This window comes from Schistosoma haematobium, chromosome 1 (assembly GCF_000699445.3).
Source record: "Schistosoma haematobium chromosome 1, whole genome shotgun sequence".
NCBI lineage: Eukaryota > Metazoa > Platyhelminthes > Trematoda > Strigeidida > Schistosomatidae > Schistosoma > Schistosoma haematobium.
In genome coordinates, this window is record NC_067196.1 from 2127658 (window position 1) to 2150883 (window position 23226).

At 34.7% G+C, this 23226-nt stretch overlaps 1 protein-coding gene across 1 annotated transcript in view; it reads right to left on the bottom strand.

The window, feature by feature from the left end:
- Positions 1-4194: 4194 nt before the first annotated feature.
- Positions 4195-23226, bottom strand: part of SIK3_1 (SIK kinase 3) — a 95050-nt gene continuing 76018 nt past the window's right edge. The window contains exons 16-17 of the mRNA XM_051207983.1: positions 14489-15051; positions 4195-8516 (exon numbers count right to left, since the gene is read on the bottom strand). Coding sequence (XP_051072903.1) covers positions 7699-8516; positions 14489-15051 — 1381 coding nt within the window. The 3' untranslated portion in view covers positions 4195-7698. The remainder of the gene's footprint in view (positions 8517-14488; positions 15052-23226) is intronic.

The following is a 23226-nucleotide window of genomic DNA, read 5'->3' on the forward strand; positions in this document are numbered from 1 at the left end:
ATTTTTCCAGTCTACCATGGGTGCATTAAAGTCTCCTAAAATTGAACATCGACCACTTGATGATAAAGTGTTGAGACGGTCTACTACGACCTCATTCACTTCACAGTTTGAACAGTGGCAAACAAAGTCAATCAGCTGCCCTTGTCGTTTCCCTTGCAAGTGGCAACTAATTAGTTTACACGTCTCACTTTCACGGGATATGTTATTGATGTAGTTGAATGCTATTAGGAATTCACCTGCTCGGTGAACGAATGAAGGTAAAAGGTACAGTGATACGATAGGCTATTCTAATCCGTTGTACACGGTCCTGATAACTAGATCAAGAAATCTTAATGAGATGTAGAGAATGCATTCTACAAGCACCCAGAAAATATAAGGTCACTAAGCTCACAAATCAAGCTTATTTATACAATGAAAAAAACGCCATTGGGAGAGCCACAAAATAGGCGTACTATAAAAAGCTGTCAACCAATGACAGTCAAGGATTTCCGAGTGCGAAATGTAAGGTGTAAGCCAACTAAACGTCTCTCTCAAAAACGTAAAATCCTCAAAATCAAGTCCCTCACACTCTATAGACTGCATCAGCCAAGACTATGTGACTGAGACTACATTCAGCCTAATTTAGTCTATCTGTACACCTAGCTTTGATCGCTTGTTGGGAAAGCTCTGCGCATTTGTAAGACAGATCCGAAGACCATCGAAACCGCTTCGGCTTCACTTCCTGTATGAGCCTCACTACCCGAAACTTCGCATTCCCAAGGTCATACTCTCTAGAATCGAACTTCGATATTGGTTTTTCTTCAACTTCTCATCCTTTTTATACGGTGCGCAAGTGGCAAAACTTTACGGACAAAAATTCCTGACGCATTTAGTTTATATTCGTTCCACAGTGTTAGATCCCTTTCGATAAGAGATTTAAATCTCACTTCAAGCCCCTTTGGCTGCGTAGTGTATAGACATTCGGCAGGGCGACGTCAGAAATATCTTAAGGCATTAGCAGACTAAGCAGAACTTTTGGTAACCCAATATCTTGCTTGATGCGCGTTATGAGTTTTCACTCTCCTTCACCTTATGAGAGACGACTGACTTATCATTATGATCAGCCTTTGACTTTTCAACTACTTATTGGGAAACTGGCTCTTCTTTGACGACAATAGATCATTTGCCGTTCTTGATTTGTACCCATCTATCTGTTTTCACTGGAGTAGCAATCGCAGTCACATCACATGCATATGAGATTCTGGATGATTTTTGACGACTTGGGTGATCAGGTTGCTGTTTTCTCTGCAAGAAACAGAACTAGCATTGCGATAAGTTTTTCTGAGCGGCTTCTACCTGCTGCAATTTGTAAGGGATAGAAAAAACCTGCTTTCTTGAGTTTTATTTCGACCATACTTCTTTAAAGTCAGTCATTTCTCCTTTCGTCCATGTAATTCAATCGTATCTGAGCTTATTTGATTTCACATACATTTTTGTGTCGATCGAGTACGCATCATTACTTGTGTCTCAATCACATTTCCTTATACTCCTTTAATCAGCGTTCACGATTACAATGGCTTCGAGTACCAAGCTGTTTGCGTCCTGACAGCATTGATGACACCACCGAAGACACGTTCAGGTTTATTGCACTAACGCCACGTACCTAGTAGATACAGGTGCCCAAGTTTTTGTCGTACCGATTCTTTAGAGTAAGTCTCAAGCTACAATGTTTTGAATACGCGCTGCGAATGGCTTAGTTATTCCTATCTATGATACACGACACCTTAAGATCAACCTGAGCAACCGACGACAGTATCTGTGGACGTTCATCATTGTCGATGTTCCCACAACCATACTCGTTATCGATTTTCTACAGCACTATGAATTGCTAGTCGATTCATGTAAGCTGCAGCTAATCGGTATTTTGTCGAACGGAACATTCATGTGATTTAAAGCTCAGACAAACGCGTATCTAATCACAGGTGTGTCTGATTCACGTGATGATATATTCAACGCTTTATTCGAGAAATTCCCCCGATTAACTAAACCTCTGGAGGGGATCCCATCGTGTGCAACATCACATAGTCACCCGCGCCCCCCCCCCAGTCATGGCAAAAGTTCGCCGACTAGCACCAGAAAAATTAGCTTTCGTTGAACGCGAGTACGACAGTTTAATAGCTTCTGGTATTATTCGTCCTTCTCACAGTGCCTGAGCCTGATGCTCTGTCACGTATCCAAGTGAATGCAGTTACCTTACCGGTTCTTGATCTCCCTGCTAAGGCTGCCGCCCAAGCAAACGATCCCTCCTGTACAGAAGCACAGCATTCTGCATCTATTCAGTGCCGGGAAGTACCCCTAACTACTAGCTTAGGTACTATATTATGTGATAGATACAGACACTCGTCGTCGCCTCTTCGTCGTCCTCGCCTACTCTCCCACTGACTGCAGCTCAAACGATGTAAAAGATGAGTTTTACAGAAAGCTTTCGGACCTTCTCCGAAAAGCTAAGCGCTCTGGTGTAGTAATAGTGGCTGGTGACTTTAATGCTCAAGTAGGTGAACTAAGCGAAAGACATATGGGTGGATCTTATGCGGTTGCTGCTCATAGAACAGATAATGGCGACCGTCTGTTGCAGCTATGCTCAGATAACCGCCTGTTCCTTGAAAATACTAACTTTAAGCATAAGGAAAAACATCTTTTAACATGATGACCCCCTAATTCGTCCCAACTTTGGACCCAAATAGATCACATCGCTATCAGCCACCGATGGAGGGGCTCGATAGAAGACTGTCGCTCGTTGTGGAGAACATGCTTAGATTCAGATCATGCTCTGTGCCAGCGCGTATTTGTCTGCGTCTTACTGGACGTAGGAAAGACTCCACAAGGAAACCCCTTTGGGCCCTACCTAATGATAGTCAATCTGAGAATATATTTCCGGAACAACTAGGAAAAGAGTTAGGCAGCCATGGAATGATATCCAAAAAGCTGTGGGAACGGCAGTGACATCTGCTAGTACGGTAAACCACAAGGTTAGGGAGAAACAATGGATCTCATCAGCATCTACCGCACTGATAGATGCTCGAAAACTCATCTCATCTGGCTCTGAACATAATAAAGGGCAGAGTCAGCTTAAGCGCAAGCTGACAAGAAGTCTACGCAATGATCGTGAACAGTGGTGTGTAGCGAAAGCAAGAGAGATGGAAAAGGCAGCGGCAATAGGTAATATCAGACAATTGTTCAGACTTATTAACGAAATCGGTATTAGGAACCCGACTGTTTACAAAGTTGAGAAAGCTATAGGAAATCTGAAGCGAGGAAGAGCAGCAGGAACTGACAGGTTCACTCCTGAGATTTTTAAGGATGGTGGTCCAGTATTAGCAATGAGATTAACCGAAGTCTTAGGTAGAATTTGGGAACTGGACGCAATCCCATCTGACTGGTCTCAATCACTGATTGTGCCAGTCTATAAGAAAGGACAAAAGTCCTCTTGTGACAATCACAGAGGAATCAGTTTGACTATTATAGTGTCTAAAATATTAGCTTCATTAATACTTCGACGCCTAACCAAAGCTCGTGAAGAGCAGACTGGAGAAAATCAGATTGGTTTCCGATCTGGACTTGGTTGTATAGACCAAATATTCACACTACGTCAGGTTCTAGAACACAGACACACATTCAGACGCCCCACAATGATAGTATTTCTCGGCCTTAAGGCGGCATTCGACTCTGTTGATCGTGAGGTTCTATGGCAGTGTTCGACAGTGAAAGGAGTACCAAAGAAGTACATTAACCTTATAAAGGCTCTCTACTCGAACACAACTGGTAGAGTGAGAGCTTATGGCGAACTGTCATCAGAATTGATTACCTCAAGTGGTGTTCGTCAGGGCTGTCCACTCTCCCCATTCTTGTTCAACTTTGTGGTCGACGTACTTTTAGAGATAACACTTTTCTCGTCGAGATTTCCAGGGGTTGAACTTCTACTGGGAGGTTCACTTGTTGACTTAGAATATGCCGATGACATAATTCTATTTGGTGAAGACGCTGACAAAATGCAGAGTCTTCTGACCACTCTAAGCAACAATGCAAGCATGTTCGGGATGCGATTCTCTCCCTCGAAATGCAAAATGTTGCTTCAGGATTGGGTCGCATCGACACCTGAACTAATGATAGGGAGTGAAGTAGTTGAGTGTGTCGACCGCTTCACTTATCTTGGAAGTCTCATCAGCCCTTGTGGTCTGATGTGTGACGAAATCTCAGCATGGATACAGAAGGCTCGACTAGCTTTTACCAACTTGCGTCATTTATGGAGTAGGCGAGATTTCCGTCTATCAAGCAAAGGATGGGTTTACTGCGCAGCAGTTCGTTTCGACCTGCTTTACGGCAGTGAAACATGGCCGGTGAGAGGATATTCGTAGGTTACTAGTATTTGATCATAGGTGTCTCCGAAACATTGCTCGTGTATCCTGGGACCATCGCGTAAGTAATGCAGTTGTTAGGAAACGGGTTCTAGGTAAGGATGGCAAATCCATTGATGAAGTAGAGAAACTTCATGAGTTGAGACAGCTGGGTTATGCATTCCCAACCAACGACTGCCTTGACGCACGATGTCTTATGGTGTATGAGTAGGTTGAAAGAAAGCTAAGGGAGAACAGATCAAAACATGGCACAAATCCATGAAGTCACTACTGACAAGTGGACTGAGCCATGTTGGTAGGTGTAGACTACCCTGTTGGGATCTGCGAGACGATAACAACCGATGGTTAAAGACCTTGAGTGGCATGACTCAAACTCGTTTGAAATGATGTGAGCAGGTTCATCCATTCTTTGTGTTCTCCAAAATTCTAATCTTCTGAATTCTTCATGTCCCTTTCCTTTTTTTCTTTCTAAATAAATTTCACTGTATTATACTCCTTGAATAACATCTTCAAACCCTAATTTTTCTGATTACAGCTTATAATTTTACTACATCTTGCACTACGGGATTTGAATCGCAAACTGCATCTCTGTGCTAATGTGGTGTGGCAACTCGAATATGAATTTCTACGTTGTTACTGACCGACTGATAGTTGTAGTGTCTGTTATTATGCTAGGCCCATATACCTTATTCTAGTTTTCGGACATCCCATTCTATTCATTGTACTTGAGCCATACTTTGACCTTGTTATTTATTCGCTTATCAATCTAGACTGTTTTTATATGAGCGTATATGTGTGTGCCCTTCTTATCCCATTTAATCACATGTCTGTAGCTTTATTTTGTCTGACTATAAATATTGAGTAACGCTTGACTAAAGGCGAGTTGGCTTACTAGCCATCTCCACCGTGCATCATTTCTACTTGGCTTCACCGTGTGCTTGTTTGCTGTACACTTACGGATTTTTATTAATCATTAACAATAAATTATCTCTACCACTGGTGTTCAGACTTCTCAATAATCTCGAGTAAATCCATAATTCTACTAGGAGATTAAGCCTACCTAAAATACTGAATTTACGGGATATTATTTATTGAAGCCTTCAACATATTGATGAACCGCCGTCTCAACATATTTTTGTTACATGAACACCAAATACCCTTGTATGATTTTGAATAGTTTGTTTCTTATGGAAATATTCATGTAATCTTAATTATAGTATTTATGAAATGATGATTAATTCAATATCATTTTATAAAGAAAAATAAACAATAAAACAATAAAACAAAAACAAAAACCATAAAAAGAATAACGATGTGAAACAGATTTTATTTATTTTTATCATTTTGAAAAGTTTTTTTCAATATTCTGTTAATAGTAAAATGATGAATAAAGGGGGGTGGGGCAGAGGAGGAGAACGTGGCATATTAGCAACAACATGGTCTGAAAAAATACACACATATATATCATAACTAATATTGTTTTACAAAGAAAAGTAATTCGAATAAGAACAAAACGATGACCGGATCTACAACACACACACACACATACATACACACACAAAAGCGACTCACAATGTAAAACACAGTAAAATAAATAATGTAACAATAGAATTAGCATAGATTTACCTACATACAATATGAAAAAGGTTACCTTTGCATGATCATGAGTAAATGACTATAGAATGTCACACATACACACACACACATATACATGTTACATAATACATACATAAATATAGATAGAGATAGATACATACAAAGGAGTCTAGTCAAGAGACATGAAACATAATTCCCCTATAGAATGATATTATTAAAAACAAAAAGGGGGAATTGAAAGAATCATTCAAAACATACAATAGGAGAATTGAATAAATTCAATAATTATCCATAGCATACAAAGCAAATATACTATATGACATGATAAAACTTAACAGAAATGTATATCATCGTTACAAGTTTATATCCTACTACTACACATTCATGTTTATTCAACTGATCCATATAGTTGATAAGGCGGGAAAAGAATACACAAATTGATAGTTTTAATTCACATATCTATGTGTATATTGTGAACTCTTCAATGGGAATAAGTTTACACAGATAAACAACTATAGTTGCACACATTCACACACACACACAAAGAAACAAACAAACACAGAAGTCAAGAGTTCTGTTCTTTGTTTTAAAAAGGAAATATGTGATTGTAACGGTCAAAAGATTAAAAACCAAATCAACTAATAAAGACCGGGGTCAATGAAAAGAAAAACAAACAATAATAATAATAATAATAAGAAACCTGACATATAATGAGATCATGTGTTGAATGAATCTATGATTACATTCTCATAATTACAAATTATATTATGAATAATAAATAAATAATCAGTTGTTAGATGAGCAAACTGATAAGAACAAAAAAGGAGGGGGGAGGGAAGTGGAAACCAAACTTATGGAAGAACAATGATATAGTGGAAAATCAATTGTAACTAAGATATCACACTCACACACACACACACACACTTTAAACACATCCATATACATGACAATAAGATAGTTAGCGAAAAATGAATCATTTAAAGAGAAAAAAGAAAACAATATACATAAATACACATATATGATGATAATATTATACAGAAAACAACAACAACAACAACGACAACAACAAAGAAAAAAGAAAAGAAAAAAGAGAGAAAGAAAAATAAACAAATAAAATATCATTGATCGATGTTTATTTGTTTAAAATAAAAAATAATAAAAAAAAACTCTATTTGAAAGAAAGAACATGGTAAAACAAACAAGCAAACAAGCCAACAACAAAATGAATATGGTTGGTTTTCTTTTCAAAATAACCTACAACACACATTGATAATATTGGTTTTCTTTTTTCTATCTTTTTTGTTTTTTTTTATTTCGGTTAAAAGTATGAATGAATTACTCAATAGTTAATTTTTTTTAAAAAAAAAAGATAGAAATTATATTATTTATATGAAATAAATAATCATTTACTTAGTTACAATAATAAATATGAGATCAATAGTATCAGAAGAAGAAGCTTAAATGTAATGATCATATTGACAATAACAGCCATAGCAACAACAACAATAAGAAGAAGAAGAAGGACAACGAAGTGGTAAATGTTGACATGGTTACATGAACTAAAACATTCATATAATCAATTAGAATATGTCAACGGATAGAGGTAGGAAAGAGAGAGAGAGGGAGAGAGACAGGGGGGAGAACAATCAACACAACTACATACATATACATAGTGTTATACACATGAATAGATTCAGTAAATATGAATTTAAGTTATATTAGTAGTATGTAAAATAAAATATTTCATAATAATATTGAATGCATTACGATTGCCTGAAATGCGTTTAAATCTTACACCATAATTAATTGGTTTAGCTAATTGAAATATTTCCATATCCCATATGATTAAATTAGTTTTATGTTTTAAATGAATGAGATAAGACAATTGAGGCTGTTTTTGTTGTTGTTGTTGCTGGGGATGGTGTTGTTGAGGTGATGTTGTTAGTGTACAGTGTTCTAGTTGTTGGTCAACATCAACATCATCAATAGTGTTATTATTATTATTATTATTATTATTATTATTATTATTATTTGAACAAGGAGAGGATTGATGGGGAGAAGAAGAAGAAGAAGGATTCATTAATTTTGTACAACGTATACGATATGAACTAAGAAATTCATAAGAACATTGATAACGTTTTATTAATTCAATGATTTGTATTAATAAAACATGTGGATCAGTTCCAATAATAGGGAGACGTAATACAAAATGTAAACGACGTGGTTTCCATAATTTTTGATTTTCATTCTTTCCATAATAAAAAGTATGATGATCATATTGATGTTCATCAGATGATTTAAATTGTGATGATGAGGTAGTTGTTTGCCAATTTATTATTCTCGTTGTAACTGTCAGTGGAGATGAGGTTGTTGTTGTTGTTATTATTGATGAGGATAATGGTGATAATGATATTGTACATGATGGAGTTGTGATAGTTGAAGCTTTCAATTTATGCATGTCGGAAGTTATGACCACAGTTTTCGATGTTGGAGGGTCGAGGCAACACGGTTCGACTCCGGTCTTTTCTATAAAACAAACAATAAACAATTAATAAGACAGATGAAATGTAACTAAAACTGAAGATGGTAAGTTAGTAAGTAAAAATTATATATAAACAAACGCATTTAATTCGTTTATCTTTATCAAAATATTACTGAAATAATTAAGGTAAGTGTGCAAAGTAGGTGAGGGGGGGGAGCGGGGATGGGTGGAATACAAAAAGCACCAAAAATAGTTAACATGTAGTGAATGCAAAACAAAACAAAAAATTGTGCAGTAAATTTCCAATTAAAAATCACATCATTAACACGTTGTTACAAGAAACAAACAAACAAACAAGCAAATATAAATTAGATACATAACAAAACAAAGAACAACACAGTTTAAATGTAGTTAATTCTTAGTCAAATTATAAAGAGGAAAAGAAAAAAAGAAACAACAACGAGTGAATTCATTGAAAATTCTACTTGGTTCAATCTATGATAACTTACGAATAGAATCTATCATGAACTCAATAAGGCAGCACACACACACACACACACACAATGCCCTTCCCCCAATAGCAAACCCTCAACGATAGAACCCAAAAAGAAGTACAACAGTATAGAAAATTTGATGTTTCACATAGAACAATTGAAATTAAACAACTCTGTATACGTGTATATATATAGCAATAAAAACATGACCTTAGGAAAGAAAATCAGTGAACTAAAAGTGATAGTCACCAAGACAGAAAACAACATGGTCATGTGAAAGGGAAAAAATATGCTTGAGGTTATCTTATTACAGAGGGAAAATTAACATTTAATGATAGGAAACAAATAACCTATCTTCTATTTTTTTGTAAAAAAAACCCCCAGGTCGATGATATGGAAACTCTTCCACGAATGCTTTATCTCACAAACTATAAGCCCAATCAAAAACTGGGGATATTGAATTTGAACGATGAGTATATCGAATGCACCACTATTGAAAGTGTCGGAATAGAATAACGAAATTTTTTTAGATTATGTTATACCGGTCGGTTTTTCTTCAACTACACGTATGGGACGTTAATTTACCTTATATGAATATTTACACTAGATTCCCTTTCAGTGTGCCCCCAAATACCCTGGTATGACCGAGAGTGGGGAGTTCGCTCTCCCTCTCGAAATGCTCTCACATAGCCACAAGTATACAGCCTCCGCCAGGAAAGTCCTACTCACTGAATTCTCATGGCGGGGGTGTTGTTTATGGAATTGAGAGGATGAAAAGCGAATGTTCGGCACTTCAACCGGGTTTTTGAACACTGAGAGTCTACCTAGGGGAGTTGGAAAACCCTGATTTAAAACAAATTTTGCAAATGGGCTAGCTTCAAGATCCTAAGGGAATAAATGGCTTATGAAACAATAGTTGGTCACCGGCTACCATGGGACTGCATCTCTTTACGATGCTCTACTGCATTGGGGATCAGACCCTTAGGTCGAAGGCTCCGGGTGTAGCCTTCTAAGAAAACCACCTGCTTCGGTTTGGGCACCCAGACAGTATCACAGCCCTCACACAAATCAAATGAGATTTGTGTGACGCATGTGTATCTAGTGCCCTCTCTTCCAGTGTCTATTCTACAAGACTTCAACACAACCCAAATGATCAAGAACACGTGATTAGCCTGACTAGAACGTAAATATATTTCCATACCAAAAACCCGACACAATCCAACAACAATCAATAATAAGTGAATAATAAGAATAAGGGGATATATATAACTCATAACTAATACCTATCAGACTATCTACTAGTCTGACTAAGCGAACAATCAATCATTATCACATTCTTTATGAATGCAAGTTTGAACTAAGATGATCTACAAGAGGTATGTGAAGTTTCTACTACCAAAAAACAAATCGATCAATCTCAATAAAAGTATCCTGTATATCAGAAATGAATAAACAGCATAGAATTATTTCAGATGAAATGGTATATACCATGAATATGTTGTATCTAGTTCTTAAAACTACAATTATATACATACATACAATGTATTCCAAGTTATAGAAAATGAATGAACAATACAATGACTAAAGACAACAACAACAACAACAACAAAAGGTTTATAGCTTTTATAATTTCGAATAAATTAAGCATTAGATAGATTGTTATTTATTTTATTTTAACACATAGATATTGGTACAACGAGGCACCAAATACATATGCGCTACACAAATCTCATTCGATATATATGTGAAGGCTGTGATACTACCCGGGTGCCCAAATCGAAGCAGGGTACGGATAGATTGTTATATATTTGTAGAAATCCCAATGATGAATAAGAAAAAAAAGTAGATTTTCTGACATTTCATAACTTAATGTAAGCCATTTCTATTCAAAGAAGAAGTTTCATTCAAAATGTATAGTGTTGAAGAGTTGAACCATTTTTTTTTGATATTTCAATTCACACAAGTTCACTTCAATTCAATAATCATTTAAAAACAAATCAAATAATGTGTATTTATATTGCATCAGTATAGAATTCATCAATACCATAAACTGATAACTCTATAGCCCCCAAATGCCCCAGTATGTCCGAGAGTGGAGTGGATCAGCCCTCCCTCTTGAAATTCTCTCACATGGCCACGCGTATACAGCCTCTGCCAGGGAAGTCCTACTCACTGCCTTCTCGTGGCGAAGGTGTTGTTTACAAAAATGAGAGGACAAAAAGCAAATATCCGGTGCTTTAACCGGATCCCAAACTAATGGTGCACATGGGCTCCAGTATCCTGAGTGAACAAATGGTGTATGAACCAATCGTTGGTCACCGGCTACCATGAGAATGCATCTCCTCACGATGCTCCACTGCCATGTGGACCAGACATTTAGGTCAAAGGCTTGAAGTGTGGCCTCCTAAGAAAACCACCTGTTTCGGTCTGTGCACCCGCACAGTATTACAGCCCCCCCCACACACACAAATATGTTGTGGCGCATATATATTTGGTGCCCTCTTGTACCAATATTTATGTGTTGAAATAAATAATAAATAAAGATAAATCTATTGACAAGTTTTAGATAACAGCAGCATTTGAGACATAATAGCGAGTATATGACTATTTGAATTAATGAGTGAACATATTTGATTTGATTTATTTACTCATTGCGTTAACTGCTGACTCAGATTGATGAACATATCAAAGTGATATATATATATTCAATAGAACTGTTGAACATTTCAATTATGAAACCTTTAATAAGGCGGTCATAAATCTCTAATATGAAAGAACTTCATACTAGAAAAATATATGTCTAGTAATCGTAAGTATTTAACATTGAACCAGAGATAAAGTCAATCGATTATATGGACTATAAATCAGATCATTCCGATCAAGAATATTAGATAGATTTGGGACATAATGATTAACATAGAAAATGAATGAATGTATTATTCAAATAAGTTTTGATTATTCTCTATTCATACAAGATCTACTCGTTATTACGAATTAGAAATGTTGATAGCTGTAAGACAATAATCAGTCAGTCAGTAACAACGTAGAGCTTCGTACGTACGTACATCAGTTCGAGTTGCCACACCAATAGATTATGTTCAAACAAATGGGTAGGGTTAGGTCAATGGATATGGAGAGTATCAAAAAAAAACAAGAGCATTACTGTAACAATTAAAATTTATTATTCTTCAATAGAATAAATTATAAAACAGAAGATGAAAGGAAAGAAAAATATAATAATAAACATATTTATTATAATTTTCAGTAAGTCAGTCAGCTACAACGTAAGACCAGGCATATATAGGCATCGACACAAGTTGTCATACCGCATTAGCACAACAAGATGAACACCAAATTCATAGAAGTAGTCACTTCAATGATGGTAATGTATAAAAGAAAGATTGCATATAAAAATATAGTACAGGAAGAAAGAGTTAGTTCATAGAAACAAAAATATGAAGCAATTTTAATCTTATAGTTCAAGGGAAGACAGAGGGTGTATACACATTTCCGCAGTCTACAACCATTGGTTATGATAGTCGCATGGATCCCAATCAAGAAGTCTGCATCTACTAACATGGCTCAGACTAGACGTTAGTGACTTGAAGCACTAGTGCCACGTTTTGGTTTGGCCGCCCCTGACTTTCTTCCAACCATCCCCAACACTAGTCAGCATTGAGCGTCGTGGCAATCGGTGTCCAGGTATACGCAACACGTGATAAACATTGACAACCTCATCAACTCATTTATTATCATTCCCTTATACTCTTCGTCTAACCTCACTATTACTTACCCAGTGATCCCGGTAGATGTAAGCAATATTTCTAAGACATATATGATCAAATACTAGTAGCTTACGAGTATCTACGCTTAATGGTCACATTTTGCAGCCGTAAAGTAAAACAGAACGAACTGACGCGCAGTAATACTCATCCCTTAATTGATAGACGGATATCTCGCCTTCGCCATAGGTAATTTTGATGAAAATTGGAAAATGTTAAAATGAATTATAAGTTAGAAACACCCTTACTAACTCTTTAAGAATACAACATCCTTAGTGAGTGTTAAACACTAAGAATCTACAACACAGCAAAACTATTGCACGCCAGAAATTGAGAATATGTTCAAGTTCAACATTATGTCTTTAGACAACATCAATAACACATATAGATAAACACTAACAATAACTGTAGAATGTGTAAAGATGTTTGGAAGAGTAAGGGAAACAAATGAAAAAGTGTACGAAGTACATATAAAAAGATAAACTATCACTACAATTACAACAAGAAACATAGAAATGCATTCATTCCTATGGATATATTATGAAATCTACATCAGATTTATGAATAAAACCAGTTTACAATTAACAGTCTACACTCATTGTACCTGATTATTGACATCATAATAGGTTCTGTGAATACTATAGTAATTTTAGTAGTTGAGATCATGAGTCAATTGAAGTTAGACTATCATGGAAGACCTGGAAGCACTAGATGGCCGTTTCGTTCTAGTATAGAACTCTTCAGCATCCATGATCCTACCTCACGTGATTCGAACCCAGGACCTATCGGTTTCGCGTACGAACGCTTAACCACTAGACCAGTGAGCAAGCATCCAACGATATTATTGGCAGTTACTGAGAGGAAAAGTTTTAAACATCTTTACAACTAGGATTAAAAATAACCTATATTGATCATATGATTACTTCGAGAAATATTTCTATTACATATTTTAAACTGTTTTTATATTGTTGAAATACGATCCAGTCAGTCGTTAAACAAATATATCATATACAAAGTTGTACAATCTTTGAAATCTCGTCTAAATAGTTATGATAAAGAAGCGAAAACTAATCAAGTATAATCTAACATTAAGTTTCAGTGGTATTAAATGAAATTAGATAAGGAGTGTTGTTTTACTTAACATATATCTAAGTTAATTAAGTTGATGCTTCAAAATCAATTTAATGATAGCTTCAACAATGCTAGAACATGAATAATTGAACCTCACTATTAGTTATATGTAGTTACTGTCGAAGATAACAGTTTCCACAATGAAAAAGATGATCGAACCGAGAACACTATTGAACGTTCTGTGAGTTTAAAAACAAGGTTTTCTAATTACATAGAAGTAATGCTAACATCGTAGAATCGTATATAACGCATCTTTTTTACAGACAGAGTGATGCTACATTGCAATAGTCAGAAGTGAATCCTAGTACTAAGATTCGTGGTAGATGGTAGTCGTTAGTAAGTCCTACTTCTCATAGGATTTGAACTCTCTTTGCCAAGCTTCAGTTCCTTCAACATTGTACATACATCCTGCTGGAAATTTGCAACTACCAAGAAAAATGAGTTTAAGGATTTTACTGCCGATTGCTTTCAACTATCTAATAATGAAACTATTTGTTTGATAGTAGACCAGTATAACAAAATAGAAGACTGACCAATCGAAATAAGAACACTTAGTATGTAAAAAACTAAGAAAAAAGGAATAGAGAAAAGAAGTAAAGTAAAACTTACTTTGATAACCACCACCACCGCCGCCACAACCAGCGGTGATAGACTGATTATTAGCCGATGTGTTATTATTGGTAGGAAACTCAATTCCATGATGATACGGATAATAATGAAGAGGATTAGGGTGTTGTTTTAATTTATTAGTATCTAATTCACTGGATAATGATCGTTTGCATTTTGATATCAAATCCTTACGTTGTTGTTTTCCAGGTTCCATAGTTATCCATGGATCTGGATTAATTGACACAAGACATTTCATCGTATCGTCATCATCATCATCATCACAATTCACTTCATCATTATCAGGATGATGATGATGTTGTTGTTGTTGTATTGTAGATGGATGACTAGATGTTTTTGTTGTTGGTGATGATGATGTAGAATGAGTTAATGAAGAACAATGTAATCGATTAGATGAATTAAATTCTTCAGTTAGATCAGCTTCATTATTATTTGGTTTCAATAAACTCATTCTATATGGTTTATTAAAGTTAGTGTTATTAGTATATTTATGATTGGATTTTTGTATACTAGAAATAATTCGATTATTATGATGATTTGTATGACTATGGTTACAAAAAGGTGAAAAAGAGGATACATGAATAAAACAAATAAAATATTGAATATTATAGGAGTCAGTGGAAAAAAACAAACAAACAACAACCGCCTACCCCCCCTTAAAAAACTTTAATAAATGAAGTAGTTTAATGGAAATGTTTCTATTTCTAAGGATACATATTACAAAAGTCAACTAATGTGAATAGAAAAAGTAGTTAGGAACTGAGAACTAAACAAAACAACTATTTCATGTTAGTAACATTTAGAAGTATTGTGCACGCTTCAAAACCTGATCATACTAAGTTCGATCACAAAATGAAATCTTGAATGGACACTACTGACTGAAGAGCAACAAACTAGAATGAAGTGATAGTCTCTCAAGGGATGATCATAAACGATTAATAATAAGATGATTCGACAAACTTTAGATACACTTATGAAGTTGACTAAATGTTTCAGTATCAAAAATACTCATCATTGTGTTATTGTAAGCTAACGAACACAATATCCTATTTTGGCTACATAAGTTAATCGTTTTACAATGAGATGACAGTGGTATGGATGTGACATTTTAAAGTGTAGTAAGGATATATTAAAATTAAATTCATTTCCTTCAAGGTACAGAATGAGTAAAGTAAAAGTATTTATTCACATGAATAGACAACTAAATTTGAGAAGTATGCATAAATGCAGTGCAAATAAACTTAATCAATCCTAATAGTTAAGCATAGATTGAATACATTTGGTTAATATTTTCACTCAGACAAATATCAATTAATCAGATTGAGATTATGTTTATTCTCTCAAATATACCAACCAATTCGATGTATAATTAACTTCCTAATATATCCAAACAAAGTTAATTAAACAACATATTTATGCAACAGATAGAATCGCATGCCCCCAAATGTCCTGGTACGACCTAGGGTGGGAGAGTCAGTTCTTCCTCTACAAATGCTCTCACATGGCCACGTGTATACAACCACTGTCAAAGAAGTCCTAATCATTGTCTTTTCGCAGCATTCCTGTTGTTTACGAAATTGACAACACGAAAAGAGAACGTCAGACGATTTAAACGGGTTGATGAACATAGGGAGTCCATCCAACCTTGATTCCAAACTAAAGGTCTACATGGGCTCCAGTATCCTGACGGAACAAGTGGCGTATAAATCCATTGTTGATCACTGGCTGCCATGGGACTGCATCTCCTAAAGTTACTCTACTGTCTCATGGATTAGACCTTTAGGTTGAAGGCTTAAGGTGTGACCCTCCACCAAGAAAACCACCTGCTTCGTTTTGGGCACTCGGACAGTACAACAATCCTAAGACAATCCAAGTGACTTGTGTGGCATATATATATATATATATATTCGGTGCCCCATTTTACCAGTATTTATGTGTTCAAAAATAAATACATAAAAACTAACGCTAGTCATCCATAGGAGATGAATTAATAAGAATGATAACAGTATCCTAAACATTTTAGATGTGAACAGCAGAATTATACTAATATATATATATATATATATATACAAGCAATTAGTAAACCAACATTTGAACTAGTCGAAAAAGTATAAACAGTTTGAAAGCAATGCCAAATTAGAATGAAAAAAACTCATTGAAACTTGAATACATGAATAGATACTTCTAATAGATTTCAAACTACTTTAAATAAATAGTAGTACTTGTCATTGAATAAAATTTTTTTATTGTTTGTTTACAACATGAATGTAAAAGAACAACTAAAGTTAAGTGCTTAATTAGTTTATAGATTAATTCAAAACACAATTTGGCAAGACTATAATTTATAAATGAATCAAACAGATTTACAATAATAAGTCTTTGATTTACGACACGAAATTCATTCATTCAATTGACCAAATAGCATCTTGACATTTTAACTGATATCAGTTCGTGATGAGAACTTTAAATCTAATTCTTAACTCTAACTATCAACTGTGAATCATAATCTTTATTCTTCAAACTGTTTTATAATCCTTATTTAGCCCTAGTAAGTATGTGGACACTCTCAAGGTCACTTTGGCCATAAATTATAGTCTCACCTATGCATATGAATGCGTAATAATCAAGTATAGAAATTTCAATAGTTGAAAACATGAGTCAATTGAAGCTAGACCACCATGGAAAACCTAAGAGCATTGGACGGCCGTTTCGTCCCATTGTGGGATTCCTCAGTAGTGCGCATCCATGATCCCGCTCCCCGGGAGGTTCGAGCCCAGAAACCATTGGTCTCACGCGCGAGCATTTGACCACTAAGCCGGCATCCAACGGTGAATGTGCACTGCTGAGGAGTCCCACAATAGGACGAAACGGTTTTCCATGGCGGTCTAGTTTCAATTGACTCATGTTCTGAGCCTTTGAAATCAATAATCTATTGTATAACGACTCAATATGATCAGAATAAAAATCAAGTAAATAAATGGAGATCAATAAGATTATGTAAGAAGTAAGTATAAAAAGACGAGAAAATGGAGGATTGAAAATTATAGAAGAGGTTATTTGATCAAAAAAAATTTGATAGTAGGTCTTCCTCCAATGTCTAATCCATGTTGATAGATGTAGAGTAATCGGATGAGGAATGTACGATTATCGTAGCCAAATGGTTGAAGACGTTCGCTGAGATGATTCAGAATAAGTTGCACTGCAATACATATGAATTCACTACTCACTTTCCATCTGATCATCAGTCTCGTACTTATTTCGTATCTTTTATCCTTTGTTTTCATGATTTTTCATTGTCAGTGATATTACTAATTTGATATTCACCTGTGCTCAATGTGATGGGTCAATTTAGAACAATAAACATTTGACAATGGAAATTCATCGATAGTAACAGTATATCCATAAATTAAGATTAACTGAGTTTAAACTAGTGTATTTGATATGTGACAAGTTTAAGTCGATTTTGTACTAGTTAGCCGAATGTATGTTGAAAATTTTAATGGTTCACTGAACTTAGTAAGTCAATAGGTGACAAATAGGACATTTAAGCAAAACCGATTCGAATCTCTGCATGAACAACAACATTGCAATTGTAAGTAATGTTTAGCTGAAGAGTCCTGAATAGGACCAAAAAAAATTACATCCTACATTCAATTATAATCTACAGATCAAAATATAACAAAATTTGTGACTATAAGCTAGATAAAAGTAATCTGCGCTCAATGTATAACATACACAACAATGGAAGCTTGAAGTGGTGAATATCAACAATAAGAAATCATGAAACCAATATTTCTAGGTTCAATAGAAATATTGAGTTTAGAAAAAGCACAAAAGAAAATCAAGGGTAATACAATAATCCTGTGATAATAACCAACCAATCAATCAATCAATCAATCAATTCATTCATTCATTTGTATCTTTAATAAATATACAAGTAAAAACAATGATCATGTTACTTTGCTCATTTCAATGTCGACACATTAATGACACAATATTGAATGTTGATTTAACCAATAAAAGTATATTAGAATTATTAAAATGATAGCAGATATTTAGTTTTCTATCACATGAATAATGTTTAGTAGGGTTTAGACATTCTACTGTTAATTCGTAGATTGTAGGTGTTAGGACTAGAGAAACATAATGAATGGTAACTTTAGGGATCTATTGATAGACCAATACTAAACGTATATTTCTATTGTATAATTATTAAGTAACTAAACTATGGATATTCATATTCTTCTTATTATAAGCTTTATTTTGACCAATCAACTATTATTATACGATTTACCATTCTTGAATTAGGCCATGTCTATTAATCACTACCTAACACATTCACAACCACATCTGGCTAATTCTTGTACAAATGTTCTTTCATATTTTATTGGTACATCGTAGTCTGTTTGACTGGTATATAAACCCCAATATGTTTGAAATATTATGATTCATATTTCAGAGGCTGAGATTGGTGTTCTGGACTTAAGAGGCAGGGCTAGGCAGGAAGCAGGACCGATAAAGACTCTAGACTGCTCGTACGTGTTTTACGTGTCATTGATCCGATCGATAAGTCACTGCTCAGGAGTTGGGTTCAAGTTCAGTAGAGTAAACCTCAAACAATCAACTACACAAATGTTTCTATTCAGTAAATGAGTTACTTTTAAAGAAACAATAGATAGTACTTATAGAAAATAAAACAGTAGTAAATTGAAGAAAATACAGTTTTTTTCTTTCTTAATAATTACTTTGCTTCTTGAAACAACGTTTATAGCCTTGCATTAAATCATTAAAAATAATTGAAATTATTATCAGAAGGGGTTATTTGCAGATGTTTCTACAGTAATTTTTAAAAGGTGAGATCATAAGTCCATTGAAGCAACACTATCACAAAAAAACCATGGAAACACTGGACGGTTGTTTCGTCCTATTGTGAGACTACTGAAGAGTCCTCATTAAATTTCTACTATTTTGATTACTTTTTCATTCCTTGGCCATAGATTATGCTTGTTAAAATGCACCAAATAAACAATCTTAGAAATGAATAGAAATAAAGTGTTGACTTCGAATACAAAACAAATCAAATTATGTTGTTTAACAGAATGAAAAACCAACACCAAAACAAATTTAATCATCCCATGATTTAGCAATTTACTGATTAGACATAAACTGATCATCAGGTAAACAGAATAAATGATAAATAAAAGTGTCTAACTAGACAGTAAATATATATTAATGTCAGAAGGGGTTTTGTGGAGATCTTAGTAATTTCAATACTTTAAATCATGAGTCAATTACAGCTAGATCACCGAGGAAAACCTGGAGGAGGGAGTATCGTGGATGCACACTGCCACTCAGGAGTTCCATACGAGGACGGAAACGGCCGTCTAGTGCTTCCAGGTTTTCCATGGTGGTCTAGCTTCGATTGACTCATGATTTCAACTATTGATTAGCAGTGGAATCTAAAACGAGCGTTCCATCCTATTTAGGATTGGTTCAGTTGGATGTACCTGCATCCTAATGTTGATATTCGCGCTTTCTGGATTCCACTGCTAGCCACTACTCATCTTTGCTTAGAATGCTTATGAATTAAGGCAATACGCACACGATGCACAAATGCCAATAATAGACCAATCAATTACTGTCCTAAGTAACAATGAGAAAATTCAAATAAACAATAAATAATGTTTGTACAAGTTTCTGAAACACTCGATCGACAATAATTTTTCATTGTGATTCAAAAACTACACATTAGCACATCGAGAGTACATAAGAACTCTCCAATCTTTAAGGTTCTTTCTCCAAATATTGACTAGTATCTAACGATCTATTTATTGATCTCTATGCATCAGTGGGTTTTTTTTGTTCAATGAATGGAGTTTACTCGCATGTCTCTTTCTGTATACCTGTTTATCGATTGATTCATGAATTAGTTGTGACTAGCAAAAACAAAAGTTGTAGCAGTGACAGAGTGGAAAATTTAGTTCTTCTTACAACAACAAAAAAAACACATATGCTCACAAACAAAACTCATAACCTGTAAATGAAACAGGATTACTGCATAGAGATTATACGAATTTACGTGAAAAAAAGTTAGCTGTTAAGCGAAATAACAAGATTTTGTGCGTTATTATTATTGTTACTGTTAGAATGAGGCATAAAAGTGATTAAACGAGGATTAACAAACGTGATGTTTTTTTTTAAAAGAAAAAATATCCAACATCAACACCAAGGAGCTAGAGTGAATAATACGGTCTTTGGAATAAGTATTATTCAAGCATATCATCCAACCAACGAGACTATAAACCTTGTTTTATATCACCAATGAAATCATATTACTGCGTATCAACTTTAGATTATCGTAAACAGATACACTTAAACACACCCGACTGTGGTTGCGACTTTGACGTGGTGGTCAGTCTCACGCATCGTGATGAACCAACCGAGCTATACTGGCTAGAACAGTCGTTCCTCAAGGTCCTACCATGCCAGACAGGTCAGTTGAAGAACGGTAAGACTAAAAGCAACAAACCCAAAGTCCGAGGGCGAAGTCGTACTGCTGACTGTACAGAGGTGTGACGGCAGCAAGGTGTTTCCTTCAGACAACCAGCATAACAGCGATGGTACCTTCCCACGAGGAAGGGTGGGGTTAGAAAAGGTGGACCCAAAAATGCACACCTCGCCTTATCCGACGGATATCCGTCTCCGGTGGTAAAGTTCTGACAAGTACGAAGGTAACACAAAAATTACTCTTAAAAAGGTCGTATGTGATCGACCCCAATCAGTTATACCTCGGTTACTGCGGTCACACTCTCAGATCACTATGACCATCTTTAATCCAATTTCCTTTTCAGGTACCTCTAGAAGAACCTTTCCACTGTGTGGGCAACCGGGAAGTGATAACCGCCCTCATACCTCTAACAGCACTGAAGACCACTGTATTCATAATCAACCTCCCTCTTCACTGATGATCAAAGTACATAATTAAATGCATAACTTCTACAAACTATGCAACTATCAGATTCGATGCATCAAACATTCTTAAACTGTGTTTTACCAATTACACCCCACAACATTCAATACACATCCCAGAACACATAATCTCAGTTGAAATATTACCCATTCAAAATAACAAAAATAAGAATTCATTCTGAAGGAATGAAAGGAATAATGTTAGTGTAGCATAAATAAACTAGTAGAATATACAAATCAATGTTAATTGTTATACTTAATTAACACACATTTAACAATATTACTAACATGTAGTACTAGTAGTAGTAGTAGTGGTATTCATATTACTATGTAAAAAAATCTTTATTCACAAATGATAATGAATTTATTTACAAATTATAAACAAGTACAATTCTTCTTGTCCTTCCTGTGAAAACAGAAAAAAAAATCCATAAGAAAATAAAGTAGTGAAATCAGAATCGAATCACAAAGACAGGTAGATAGATAGATAGATAGATAGATAGATAGATAGATAGATAGATAGATAGATAGATAGATAGATAGATAGATAGATAGATAGATAGATAGATAGATAGATAGATAGATAGATAGATAGATAGATAGATAGATAGATAGATAGATAGATAGATAGATAGATAGATAGATAGATAGATAGATAGATAGATAGATAGATAGATAGATAGATAGATAGATAGATAGATAGATAGATAGATAGATAGATAGATAGATAGATAGATAGATAGATAGATAGATAGATAGATAGATAGATAGATAGATAGATAGATAGATAGATAGATAGATAGATAGATAGATAGATAGATAGATAGATAGATAGATAGATAGATAGATAGATAGATAGATAGATAGATAGATAGATAGATAGATAGATAGATAGATAGAGAGAGAGAGAGAGTGAGTGAGTGAGTGAGTGAGTAAGAAGGAAAGAGAAGAAAACCACTGAGAGAATAATAAACAAGCATATATGGCAAGAAAATGAAACGAAATCACAGCAAACAAAAGTAGCATTATAAAGTAACAAATACAAGTGTAGCTAGCTAGCTACTATATTAAGTGTGTAGAAAAAAAAAGTAGCCAGAAATTTGAGTTAAGCATAGTTACAATAGTTACTTAGAGCTCAAATAATTAGCGCATAGGTATGCACGAAAACACACACACACACACACACAGATACATTCCTGCTTGCTTATATCAAACATAGCTATCGCATATAAGTGCATTTTGTAAAAGTGTAATATGAGAGATATATATACATTGACATACAAACATACATACACACACACAAATAATTTCACTCCAACTCACCCTGACTTAAAACGACCACATCGAAAACTTGATGTATAGATCAAAAAGAAATTATTCATGATAATGATCACCTTCTTTTTTGACATTTCATAATATAGAATAATCGTTAAATTTATGATAGAGCAATGTATTACTGATGATGTAATAGAAGATCAATCAATTTTTGATAGACAATTCTCAGTAGAACACGACTATCAAAACTATTGATTTGAACAAATGGAAGCAAGCGGAGCAATGATAATAGAAAGTAAAATGGTTTAAATCACTAAATCCTTTGTATACTTCATCACTGTAGTCATATTCAGTATAAGAATGTCGCGATAAACATAAAAAAATGGTAATTTTTGGGATCCATTTATGGATCAATACTATACTCATATTTTTATCGTATTATTGTTAAATAACTAAACTATTCATATTCATGTCCC